This window comes from Cibotium barometz, chromosome 7 (assembly GCF_041138505.1).
Source record: "Cibotium barometz isolate CiBa-2024 chromosome 7, ASM4113850v1, whole genome shotgun sequence".
In the NCBI taxonomy this organism is placed as follows: domain Eukaryota; kingdom Viridiplantae; phylum Streptophyta; class Polypodiopsida; order Cyatheales; family Cibotiaceae; genus Cibotium; species Cibotium barometz.
Window position 1 is genome coordinate 6,833,303 of NC_141052.1, and position 14,124 is coordinate 6,847,426.

At 44.2% G+C, this 14,124-nt stretch overlaps 1 protein-coding gene across 4 annotated transcripts in view; it reads right to left on the reverse strand.

Annotated features, from left to right (window-relative positions):
- Positions 1 to 319: 319 nt before the first annotated feature.
- Positions 320 to 14,124, reverse strand: part of LOC147636629 (stromal processing peptidase, chloroplastic-like) — a 118,901-nt gene continuing 105,096 nt past the window's right edge. For 2 of the 4 annotated variants that reach the window (XM_086800075.1, XM_086800077.1), the window contains exons 24-26: positions 951 to 1,110; positions 754 to 867; positions 320 to 646 (exon numbers count right to left, since the gene is read on the reverse strand). In XM_086800075.1, coding sequence (XP_086656201.1) covers positions 788 to 867; positions 951 to 1,110 — 240 coding nt within the window. In that variant the 3' untranslated portion in view covers positions 320 to 646; positions 754 to 787. Of the gene's footprint in view, positions 868 to 950; positions 1,111 to 14,124 lie in introns of all 4 variants that reach the window. The other 2 variants (XM_086800072.1, XM_086800076.1) reach the window with 1 other exon arrangement.

Consider the following 14,124-nt stretch of genomic DNA (forward strand, 5'->3'; position numbering starts at 1 on the left):
TGTAAACATCAGAAGTGCATACGACACAAATTGTAGCTAAATTCAGGATGTGGCCACCTCACATTGCAACATCCGACTCCCCCTCTCCCCCACACAACCAACAACCAAGTTTAAATTTGTGGGTAAGACCACCGTATATCATTCGCATTGCAGCTCTTTCTAAAACTGAAGATTTCTCCCTGTCAGTATCCTTGAAACCTGCTGCATGCCAAGGCCTTGCTTACTAGCAAACCATCTTGCATGAAGAATTGGTGTATAAAACAGTGCAACAACTTCTCATACAAGTGGACTACACACTACAAATGAAGAAGCACTTCAATTTCTTTTCTCAAATGAAGATTCACTTCACTTTCTTTTCTTTGAGACACGTTTGAGCACTTTGACATTACTTTCGTTGGAATGGTTCAGAGTCAGTACACCTATACCAACTTAACCATAAATAGGACCTGACTGGATTGAGGGCTGCCTTTCCAACAGATTAAGGAAAAGCAGTAATTATGATACAACCCTAGCGGTTTGCCTCCAGTGAAAAGAATCCTTTTCGATCCCACTGGTAATTACGTCACAAATAATCTAAATGGGAAAGAATGAAGAGCCTTACATGTTGGCAAGGAATAATAAGGGTTATTTTACAAGCTTCTTCTGGCTGTGGGGTGTCCACGACGTCCCATGCAAAGGTACACGAATCATGAGAATCTTTATGAACCACAAATACACCAACCTTCTTCAGGAAAAGAAACAATCATCACTCACCAGATCAAAGCCACAGCACATGATTACAGTAACGTTACACAGTAGGCCGTGTTATCGTTGACATGCCTCTTCCGTGTGGAAGGGAGCCAGAAGGATGGGACAACTCACCAACATCTACAGATCAAGACAAGGGTTAGATCATTATTAACTCGTCGAAAAAAAACAACCAGATTAAAGCTGAAATTTAGATATCAGACCTTCCAGAACTGGTGTTTCATTCCTTGTTTGAGTTCCAGCTATTCCAATACATGTAAACAAAGATTCGTCATCAAGACTGAGATGATTGTAAGCAGTGTACACATCTTCGACTGTGGCGATCTCGTAAAGATGCAGCACATCTCTAATACACCCGACGTCCTGTCATGAGACATCCAACAGTAATCTCTCTCTCTCTCTCTCTCTCTCTCTCTCTCTCTCTCTCTCTCTCTCTCTTCTGCGCACACGTGGACACACAGACGATTCACCCTCTAGGTTAGAAGGGCTAGTTTTAGAACAGCAATGGAACCTCTCTGATAAAGAAACAAACCAACACCAAAAACAAGTTTTCAGGCTTTGCAACGCATGTCCAAGAAATCTGGTTGATTCTTCTTTTGTAAGTTGAAACCTTCCGCCCTTGATCTCTAGAAGGTTGCCATATCAAAAGCAAAGTCCATGTCTTCTTGCTCTCTTCATCAACTTGGGATCATTTACACCATGGTGCTTTTGAAAAAATGTGTTCTTCAATTAGGGCTGATTCAAAGGTCGATTATTCTTCCCCCTTCAGGCTTCATCTTTAGGAGGTTGCTGCATATTCTCACTTGAGAGTTCCCCGTTGTTTCAACTCTGAATTACACCAATTTTGCCTCTACTCCCACTTTAAAATGTACCCCTTTTGAGTGGGAGACGGCACCCAAGTTGTGGCCAGGCTATTTTTAGGCCATTGGTCGGCTGCCCGTCATCATGTCATAAGTCAAATGTCCTGCCTTGGTATGTGCAAATCTTTACATAAAGAATTAGCATCACCATATTCTTTGGGTAGCATGGATGTATATATATATATATATATATATATATATATATATATATATATATATATATATATATAGATGAATCCAGGAACATGCCCAAATTCACCTTTTAGGAACGTGCATGTTATATACTCATGGTAGTCAACCCACAAGACTATATAACTATCAACTCCATTATGCATGGTATGGACTAGATACTACGACATCCCCACTAACGTCATCAGTGCCCAATAGTGGGTGTAGAACACTGTATCAAGATATGCTCTCACACACGCACTCCACACACACACACACACACACACACATAAGAGGATATATTCACACAAAGGCCTTCGTACTGAGTTTCTATCAAACCTCCGGAGATGCAGGGCAGACTCAGCCATAATGAAGCCTAGCACTAAGGGAAGTAGCATATAGCAAGATTTAGTACAACACATAAGTAGTTGATAGGGAAAATGCACCGCTAAAGATAGAAAGAATAAGCACAATATCAACTCGCCCGCAACTTGGACGAAAAATTCACAATATGCATGTCCACTAATACGGCTGAATTATATACCTAGATGAATCAAAAAACATGCCCAAATTCACCTTTTAGGAACATGCATGGTATATACTATATACTCATGGTAGTCAACCCACAAGACTATATAACTATCAACTCCATTATGCATGGTATGGACTAGATACTACGACATCCCCACTAATGTCATCAGTGCCCAATAGTGGGTGTAAAACTCTGCATCAAGATATGCTCTCACACACGCACTCCACACACACACACACACATAATTCATGTTGGGACCTTTGGGCAGCCCATTGGCCACCCAAATTGGGGGCCATGGGCACCACAGCCTTGGACACAAGGCTCCATCGGTAGTCGCCCAAGAGAAAACGCCTTTAGGCTTTCCAGCCCATGACTTGTCCTAGATGCAAGTCGGCCTACTCTTTTGCCGCTGGCCAGCCCATATCCCCCATATATAAGCATGTGTTTCAGTCCATAGCCACCATCTCAGCATTCCTTTGCACATGTATGACTGATACAACAATCAGACGCAGCCCTCAATCATTAACGCAAGAATTAGGAGATCCAGACCAATCCCAACTCAGCGCTTACAGCAAAACTCAGGTCATCCAGCCTGTGTGGAGGAAAACACACATCATCAAGCTACAGTAGGCAGCCAGCATTCAGCTCAAGTCTTCAGCAACTGCAAGTCGTTTTGGTCAGTAAAAACAGGACTTACAGCCCTAGAGGTCAGTCTATTTACACAAAGAAATACAAGGAAATACACCTTCCGGTGGGGGCCCTTATGAGGGTTATGGGACCTAAACCTTTGTACTGTTCTCTCTCGCTCCACTCCATCTCTCTTGCATGATTTCAGTTGTTGTGATGTTCTCCGCATATCAAGTGAGATTCCACAAAGATTCCACAAGTAACATTGGTATCAAAGAATCGAGCTTGATCACCTCCTGCAGTGTAGGATTTTATATCATGGAGAGAGTGATCGGCATACAAGTCGAAAGATTTTTGCCATTGAGTTGTCTTGTGGTGAGACATTGCATCATTTAGGGAGGTCACATGCATCGGGGCCATAGATTCATAATGCACATGTCACCGTGCCTCTTGAAACATCTTTGGTTGCCCATGAAGCCCATGCAGAGAGGGCTGCCCTGTTAGATAAGGGGAAGAGAAAGAGAGAAGAACATGTATCCAATCCCAAAAAGCTCAAGGAGTCCAAAGCAGGGAACAAGTCCGTGAAATTTAATGGCTTTCATGGAGAGTATGATGCTTCTAAGGTGCTAGCTTTTGTGGCACAGTTTGACATTGCTTTTAGTGATGAGGACTTCACTGAGAAGTCCAAAATTCGTTATGCAAGCATGTTCTTGAAGGGGACAGCTGCCCATTGGTGGAAAAAGACCACCAAAGATCCCATTTGCACTTGGAAAGAGTTCAAGGACAGATTTTATGCCCAATTCTTGCCTCCTAGAAGTGGGATAGACTTGAGGAGAAAGACAACGAAAGTGTGCAGCAGTATGTTAATAAGTTTTGGAAAGTGATGCTTGAAGTAACTCCCTTTATGCAACTCTCCGAGGATGAAAGGAAGAGGAAGTTTTGCTCAGGATTGCGACCAGCTTATCGTTCGGGCATTGAATTGCACCCGAAACACACTCTTGCGTAGCTCATAGCATCTGCTCTTGCTACGGAGCAATTGGTGCTTAAAATTAGGCAAGATCAGGGAGGTTCTAAGGGCAAAGAGAGGGCTGTCCCAAACCTGTAAAAAGGTGGACAGTCACCTAAAAAGAGCTTTCGAGAAGCCCAAAAGGATGGTAAAGCTGAAAGAACCCCATCCAAAGACATTGCACCAAAGAAAAACAAGTTTGGCTTGACCCCAAGCAAAGAGAGCAATATGCCAAAGAGGCGAAATGCTTTTCTTGTGGTAGTAAAGAGCACACGTTTAGGCAATGCCCTACCCGCAAGCAAAAGCATGAAGACAAGCCACCAAAGGCAAATGTGCATGCCATACCCGATGTGCAGGGTACCACCAAGCATGATGGCAAAGAGAGAGTGGTATGCAAACCTTGGGGACAAATCAAGGATCAACCCGCCTTATTTATGTTTGATGATTGTGCAACAAATAATTTCATCTCTACATAGATGGCAGCCGCCTTGGGCATAGAGATTGGGAACATGGGACTCCAAATTGAAGCACAGGCAGCTTTTGTTGGCAAAGAGGTGCAGGTCACGTCTCTTATTGGAAAGTTGCGCATTCATATACATCGTTATTTGGATCATGAGCATTTCTTGATTGCCCCACTCAATGGATGTGATGTATTACTTGGCAAGCCTTGGCGTCATCGGCTTGAGCCCCACAAAGAATATAAAACCAACACGATCACCTTTATGCATAGAGGCCGCATGCATGTTATTGATGCGGGCAAGGAAGGGGATTCTATCCCATTCTCACATCCAAATTAATAAGGCAATGAAAAGAGTCTTTCCGCGTACTTGGTTTTTGTTCGTGACAAAATTGAACAAAGTAATGTGAATGTGGATGTATTGACTCAAGATAGGCTGAATTTTCTTAATACATGATTGTTGTGCCGATGCATTGCCAAGAGAACTACCACCTAAGAGGCTCCAGGATCATCGCATAGATCTTGTGCTAGGTAGTTTCCCGCCTAACAAACCCGCATATCGTGTGAGTGCCACACAACAAGAGGAGATTATGAGGCAGGTTAATGAGCTCAGCCAAGCTCCTCACCCTTTTGTTCTCCCGTACTTCTTGTGCAAAAGAAGGATGGATCTTTCCGCATGTGCGTGGATTATCGAGCTCTAAATAAGCTCACCATCAAGAACAGGTTTCCAATCCCACGCATAGATGACATCTTGGATAAGCTTGATGGTTCGGCTTGTTTCAGCCGTATAGATTTAAAGAATGGTTACCACTAGATTCGTGTGGTACCCCAAGATGTCCATAAGACTGCATTTTGTTCCCAATTTGCAAAAGCCATTCACGGTGGAATGTAATGTGGGAATTGTATAGGGGCTGTCCTAAATCAAGAGGGTCATGGAGTTGCTTATGAAAGCCGTCGATTGCATGATACCGAGATCCATATGGACATTTATGAAAAAGAGCTCTTGGCTGTAATTCATGCCTTGAAAATATGGAAGCATTATCTTCTTGGGGCTGAATTTGTAGTCAAGACTGATCATCGAAGCTTGAGATATTTTCTATCTCAAACAAAGCTTTCGGAGAAGCAAATGAGAATGGCAAACTTTCTTTCCATGTTTCATTTTCAGATTGTACACACTCCAGGAAAGAAGAATTTGGTGGCAAATGCTTTGTCCAGGGAGCCTTATATAGCTGCAGTTTCAGTGGCCTCTCATGGGGACTTATCTGCCATGCGTGATTTGCATCATTTGGATGCTGATTTTTCCCATATATAGACTAATTTGATGGCTGGTCACTCGCATGCCTCTTATGTGATCAAAAAGGGTTATCTTATGAAGGATAACTGCTTATGTGTGGTGAAGGATATGCGTCCAAAGGTTATGGAGGAATGTCACGCTCCACCTTATGCTGGTCATAGAGGTATTCTACCTACGACACGCATGATCGAAAGATATTTCTTTTGGTCAAGCATGCGTAAAGACATTGAGGCATACATACGCGCATGTATTACTTGCCAAAAGGTGAAATTTGATAGGCAAAAGCCTCCAGGTTTGCTTCAGCCATTACCTATTTCCTTGCAGCCATGGGAAAGCATTACTATGGACTTCATTATGGATTTGCCTTGATCCCAGCATGGGAATGATGCTATTTGGACCATAGTTGACAGGTTTAGCAAGCAAGCTCACTTCTTGCCCGTCAAGAAAACCATTAAAGTTGATCATATGGTGAAGCTCTTTCTTGCTCACATCTTCAAGCATCATGGTATGCCTAAGTCCATTGTTGGGGATAGAGATCCCAAGACTACGTGTCACCATTTGGCCACCCGAATGGTTCACTCTTGCTTTCACACTATGTACATATTGGATTAGTGTCCATGGCTTATGGAATATGCCTATGCAGGTGATTGACACGTGTCATGCTGTATAGTTGGATATGATATTCCGCTGGGACTTGATGTTATCATGCCCGGAATATCTGGAGGACTTGGCTTTCCGCTGGGACTTGTGCCTTTGTGTACATGCCCGGAAACGCCTAGAGGACTTGGCTTTCCGCTGGGACTTGTGCCTTTGTGTACATGCCCGGAAACGCCTGGAGGACTTGGCTTTCCGCTGGGACTTGTGCCTTTGTGTACATGCCCGGAAACGCCAGGAGGATTGGCTTTCCACTCGGTCTGGTATTGCGTATACTTGCCTGGAAACGCCTAGTCTTATATGGTTTCATGAACGGAAATTGCTCATGCCAATGCTGCATTGCATAGCATCTTCATGTGCTTGCCTGCAAATGAAATTGCATGCTGTTTTCATGCCTACATGACCTATGTGTAGTTCCGGGTAAGGGGACGCCCGCCCGTGAACCGTGCGTGTGAAACTGTCTGCTGACATGGTTGTGTGGCATGTGAACAGGTGGTAAGTATTTCGCGATCTAGGCTCAAATAGCCCTTAGGACTTAGCCAATATTTATAAGTGAGTGCGTTCCCATTTCATTAAAGTTTGGGCGCCCAAAAGTCACTTATAAATTATGACCTCTTCTAAGTTCACACTCACTGAAGTCCCGAAACGACAAGACTCAATGTCCAGGACCTGATCCTCCCCTTTTACTCATAAATGGGCATCTCCCCATGTCCCTTCACCTGATTGGACCCCAATTCACTTACTTATTAAGAGAAATTCGTGTTTTCTCTTCATGAGGATTTTTGGAGGCTGAAAACTCTGTTTTTCCACCATTTCTCTCCATTTCCAAGCTCTCCATAGCCATACCCAACTTGCTAGGGTGTTTTCCAAGCTTCCAAGAGTGTTTCCAAGTGCTAATCACTCTCCTACTCACTCCCAATGACTGAAATTCAGCAAAACAGCTCTCATTTTTGCTGCAATTTCTGGTCTTTTTGCTGAAAACCCTAATTTCAGCCTTCCTTTCTCAAGTTGAACCATAGGGGAAGCTTTCCCAAGGTTCCCTACATCCTCTTGAAGACTGCAGGACTCCTTGTTTAGCCGCCCTGTGTAGTATTTCTCTTGTCCTATGTGCTCTTGAAGATGTTGCTACCTTGCTTGGTAGAACATAGAGCCAATGGTAGAGAATATGGGCACTGAAGTCGGGCCGGGCATCAAGGCAGCTCCTTGGTGATCTACATCGACATACCATTGTTTTCTAAATGCTGAATTTCATATGCATTGGCATGGAGGATTTGGCAATGGATGCCCGTGAAGCTATATATTGAATTTCTCCAATAGTAATACAATTTACTCAAGGGAGGGGTCGGCCGTTCCGGCTCATTGTGTGTCTCTTGTCAAATTCAGCAATTTTACTTCTTGTATTTGAGCAAGTGTCCTTCAAATCTTAGTGTATTTAAGTGTATTGATTAGCATTGTGTTCAACCAAGTTACATTGGTATCAGAGCCTACGGTTCTCTTTCACTTCTATCGTGATAGACGATCACCGTGAACACTAGCTATCTCTACACTTAGAACATTATGGACAGCCATACAATGAATGTTGGAGATGCTAATACAAGAGGCAGGGACAATGAAATGCATGCCTCCAATGCTTTACAGGATGAGCAAACTCATGTGGTGCACAATAGGGAACATGAATATGTGGGACAGCCGTCCCGTGGCAAAGAGAAGATGCAAGAAGAAGAGTCCATAGTCTTGAGGGCTGAACTTACTCGTATGCAGGCTCTTCTCCATGCACAACAAGAAGAATTGAATCTCTATCGCCGCGAGGATCCATTGGTACATGACCGTTTGAAGGCCAAGAAAGCTGAATCTTATATGGATCATGCAATGGCAATGATTGCTCAAGAGTTGCACATGCAACCGAGGGATGCAGCACGTGCATACTTGGCTCGTACCGAGGATGCCTATGTAGAAAAGGCAACCATCCCACATGTCTTGGAATCCCCACATGTCTAAGAGGATGAACCTCCATGCGATGGGAGAGAAACAATCAGTGACTTCACGCCATGCAGGAATACCTCATGTAGCCCGTGAAGGATACAATGTTTGTGGCAGTGGTCAAAATGTATGTCAAATGCCATTGCCGGCTGAAAATGTACATGCACAACACATGCAACATGGGCTGCAATTTTCTGTTGGTGCAGGTATTCCGCGTATCTCTCATGCCACTCATGCCTTCAAGTGTGCTCGTGAGGGAGAAGTTATGGCTGAAAATGTATCAATGCATGTTGAGGGGCCAGCTATGCCTCATGCTTACAGGGCACATGTATCTATGCCTTATGCATCACCTTTTGGTCCAAAAATGATGCCAGTCACAGGAGCTGTCCCAATGGACAAACATGGGGGAAAACATGTTGAGATGCACACACATGCATCAAAGTCTCGTGACTTCAAAGCCGGAGACAAATCTGTGAAGTTTGACACATATCATGGGAAATACGATGCATCAAAGGCACTTGCTTTTATTGCCCAGTTTGATATTGCTTTCAGTGATGAGGATTTCACTCAGAAATCCATGATCCGGCATGTAAGCATGTTCATGAAAGGCACTGCTGCCCATTGGTGGCTCTCGGAGAAGCTCTCACCGAATCCCGTTAGATCATGGGAAGAGTTCAAGGAGAGGTTTTATGCTCAATTCTTGCCTCCCAATGCATTGAACGAGATAACAATGAAGTGGGATTGGGTAAAGCAAAATGAGGGGGAATCGGTAAATGCATATGTACAAAAGTTTTGGAAAGTGCTTTTGGAGGTGTCTCCATTTATGCATGTCACCGAGGCGGAAAGGAAGAGAAGGTTTCAATCGGGATTGCAACCCGTGTACAAAACGGGATTACAAATGTATCCTGGTCATACCTTACACCAATTAATCGCAGCTGCCACCGCCACCGAGCAATTGGAACTCAAATTGAGTCGATCCAATAAGGCTAAACCCTCATTTCAAGGCAAAGAGAGGGCTGTCCAAAACCTGCAAAATGATAATGTGATGCATCTGGAAATTGCATAGGGGCTGTCCTTAATCAAGAGGGACATGCCGTGGCTTATGAGAGTCGTAGATTGCATGATGCAGAGCTATCTCTTGGCATTTATGAGAAAGAGCTCTTGGCTGTAATTCATGCACTTACTATATGGAAACATTACCTTCTTGGGGCTGATTTCACTGTGAAGACAGATCACCAGAGTTTGAGGTATTTTCTTACTCAAACTAAATTGTCAGAGAAGCATATGAGGATGGCCAATTTCCTCTCTATGTTTCATTTTCAGATCTTGCACACCCCGGGAAAGAAGAATGTAGTGGCCGATGCATTGTCACGAAAGCCGTATGTGGCAGCTATCTCGGTTGCCTCTCATGGGGACTTGTCTACCATGCGTGATTTGTATCATACGGATGCTGATTTTGCCACTATTTGGGCTGATTTGATGGCTGGTCATGCACATGCCTCATATGTGATCAAAGAGGGTTATCTCATGAAAGATAATTGCCTATGTGTGGTGTCTGACATGAGGCAAAAGGTTTTGGATGAGTGCCATGCTCCTCCATATGCTGGTCATAGAGGCATAATGCCTACTACGCACATGATTGAGCGGTATTTCTTTTGGCCAGGTATGCGGAAGGACATAGAGGCACATGTACGTGCATGTATCACCTGTCAAAAGGTCAAATTTGATAGGCAAAAGACACCAGGTTTGCTTCAGCCATTGCCTATTCCCACGCAGCCATGGGAAAGTATTACAATGGATTTCATTATGGACTTGCCACGTACCCAACAGGGTAATGATGCAATTTGGACAATTGTGGACAGGTTTAGCAAGCAAGCTCATTTCTTGCCGGTCAAAAAGACCATCAAAGCTGAGCATATGGTTAAAATATATCTTGCACAAGTGTTCAAACATCATGGAATGCCGAAGTCCATTGTGGGGGATAGAGATCCCAGGACTACAAGTCTCTTTTGGCGGGCCTTATTTGATAATATGGGCACCAAATTGGACTTCTCATCAGCTTATCACCCTCAAACGGATGGGCAAAGTGAGGCTACAAATTCAGCCGTGTTGGATCTCTTGAAATGTTATGTGGCGGATCATAAGTCTTCTTGGGAGAAGTACTTACCGCTTGTGGAATTTGCATACAACAACACGGTGCATGCATCTACGGGAAAGGCCCCGTTTGAGATTGTTTATGGTAAGGTGGTTTTGCCACCCATCCTTCGCACAAAGGATGAGATATTTGCAGCTGATGAGTATGTAAGAGACTTGGATATTGCTTTTGCTCAGGTGCGGACAGCCATTGCAAGGTCACAAGACAAGCATAAAAAGGCTGCCGACAAGCATAGAAGGCAATTGGATGTTAAAGAGAATGATTGGGTATTGCTGAGCCAATGGTAGAGAATATGGGCACTGAAGTCGGGCTGGGCATCAAGGCAGCTCCTTGGTGATCTACATCGACATACCATTGTTTTCTAAATGCTGAATTTCATATGCATTGGCATGGAGGATTTGGCAATGGATGCCCGTGAAGCTATGTATTGAATTTCTCCAATAGTAATACAATTTACTCAAGGGAGGGGTCGGCCGTTCCGGCTCATTGTGTGTCTCTTGTCAAATTCAGCAATTTTACTTCTTGTATTTGAGCAAGTGTCCTTCAAATCTTAGTGTATTTAAGTGTATTGATTAGCATTGTGTTCAACCAAGTTACACTACGAGCCTCTTTTGGAGGGCTTTATTTGATAACATGGACACTAGGCTTGAGTTCTCATCTACTTCACCCCCAGAGAGATGGTCAAAGTGAGGCTGCAAATTCTACTATATTGGATTTGTTGAAGTGTTATGTGGCGGATCAAAAGAGTGCCTGGGAGAAGTATCTTCCACTTGTAGAGTTTGCCTACAATAACTCAGTACATGCTTCCACGCGAAAGGCCCCGTTTGAGATTATTTATGGCAGTGGTCTTGCCACCCATCCTTTGTACAAAGGATGAGATTTTTGCAGCCGATGAGTATGTGCGTGACTTGGATACAGCCTTTGCTCAAGTGCGGACAGCCATTGCAAGGTCACAAGACAAGCATAAGAGGGCTGCTGACAAGCATAGAAGGGACATGCAAGTCAAGGAAGGTGATTGGGTATTGATGAAATTTGAGAAAGCTAGGCTTCGGAAGAGGCCAAGACGAGAGGAATCATATCCAAAGCTTTCTACTCGATATTATGGACCCTTCAAAGTGGTTGACAAGATCAATCAAGTGTCCTACAAGCTTGCTTTACCCAGTCATTGGAAGATTCACAATGCTTTTCACGTGAGTCTTTTGTGGAAGTATGTGGGGACAGATCCAAAAGAGCCTGTCACAGAAGATCCGTCCTAGATTGATGAGCGTGAGAGATCCTCCAGCCAGAGCAGATTGTATTTCACAAGGAGAGAAAGCTACCACATGGCAAGCTTTCCTGGAGATACCTTGTGAAATTCAAAAACTATTTACCCATTGATGCAAAGTGGGTAGATGAGGACTATTTCGTTGACTACCCACAGCTTTTGCAGGCATATCTTGAGGCTTTTCAATTGAGGTCAACTATTTAGAAGCCGGGGGGGATGTCACCATTTGGTCCATCTCCATTTCTCGAGCCACTTCTATGGGATTGTCACTCCATAGAGCAGCCAGATTTGTACCATGTTCACATGTGGCTAGGCCAGTGCTCCATGTGAAAGGGTCAATTAACTTGTGTCACATGGACGGGAACCAGTTTTGTGCCACCCGTGTGTGACTAGTATTGTGCCATATGGACAGGAGCCTGTTTAATGCCACCCGTGTATGACCAGGATTGCATCTTATCCATGGGACTGTCACTCCATGGTAGGACTGATATTTGTGCCGACCTTGTCTATGGGATTGTCACTCCATAAGGCGGCCCATGCCAGGATGTGTGTTTTACCTATGGGACTGTCACTCCATAGAAAAACCAGGACTTCACATTTCTGCCGCGCCAGTTTCGTGCCCGACAAGAAATCCTTCTACAAGTTTCATGAAAGGGAGATTTCGTCCATTACATGTGCACATGCCTCTATGTTTGTATACATAAACTTGTTTTCGCATGTCTTGTTTTCGTGTGTTTGCCTGCTATGACGTGCCAGTACACTGGACGGGGACGCCCCCAGCGTACCATGAGTGTGTTGTCTGCTGACGAGATGTTGTGGCATGTGAACAAGTGGTAAGTCCTGCCCTTGTTGGCCTTTTCAAATGTAAATTTCATAAAGTCATGTAAACCTTAATGTTTATAAGGTTGGATGTTCACACTCATTTAAAATTTGGTCCGGACACTTTTCAGTGTGGGTGCCCATGAGCTAACCTTTGATTAAAGTTTAATAATATTTAAAGCAACTATTGCATGGGCAACTTCTCTTTCCCCACACGTGGAAGATATGGAGAGGAGGTGGTTGATGAAAGGTAAGCGACTGCAAAAGTTGTGGGAAGAGTTGATTTTTGGGAGAGCTGTTTTTTGTACCCGCCTCCTGTACAGCACCCTCCTCCTGTACCTGTGTTGTACCTGCCTGCTGCTGCAGACTGCACCCAACTGCTGTACCTGAACAATACATGCCCCCTGTGCTGTACACGCCTTCTGTGCCTGAATTGTACCCGCCTCCTGTGCTGTACACGCCTACTGTACCTGAATTGTACCTGCTTGCAGAGCTGTACATGCCTGTTGTACCAGATCTATACCGCTACACTTGCAGCTGTATCAGCAGTACTAACTATACCTGCATTTGTACCAATAGTACGAGCTGTACCTGCTGTACCTGTTTGTACCTAGTGCTTGCACCAATTAGGAGTACATAAAAAGGGAATGATCTTCTGTGCTAAGATTTGAATTAAAACTTTTCCACGTATGTGTCTGTATTTTATTTCAAATCCGGATAAAAAATAAAGTGAAATGTTGTTTTTACAAGCTTTGTGTAGGCCCAACTACCTACACCTTAGCAGGCCATTGGGATAGTGATTTTTCCCATGAATGCCCTAACCGCACCCTCACCTTTAAGAGAAGCCAGTGAAGGTCTTGTGGGTATGAGGAAAAACAGGGAGCAAAGCTGGCTTGGAAGCACCTGGTATTTCTTCCATCGCGATGCTTCACCTTGCCAGGTGTTAGTACGGGCGTGCCTGTTGGTGCACGGTCCCGGAAGACCAGTGAGGGCAGGTGTTCACCCAGTGAAGGGGGCGTTCGGGCACGGCTCCGCGGGGGCGTTGCCTGTGATTTGGACTACTACGACAGTTGATTCTTCACCGACAAAAACTTATTGTATTTCATTGTTCTCACTCCATGTCATGGAGGAATCTGGCCATGAGGCCCATGAACACTTGTACATACAAATACTCCAAGAAATACAAACTGTATTGAGGGGGGGGGGGGGGGGGGGGAGGGGGCGGCCCTTTCTGACCCTAGTGTTGGTGTCAAGTGTTCTTGGTCATTTTTAGTTTTAATGTTGTTAATAATGTCCATTGTTGGTATTTGTTAAGTGAACTAAAAAAATGTGTATTTTGTCTTCCAATTTGTATGCCTCGTGTAGGGAGCGGTTATGAAACCGATCTCGTCAAGTGGGAAGACTCCGTTGGACACCCACACGCTTAGTAGCACAACTTTAAAACCACAAATTTGAAATGGACAACTTAATACAACTTGAAATTTAAATGAAATGAAATGGAAACATGGACACCAGCACTGGGGCCGGAACGGGCCGACCCCCCCCTCAATATATGATATAT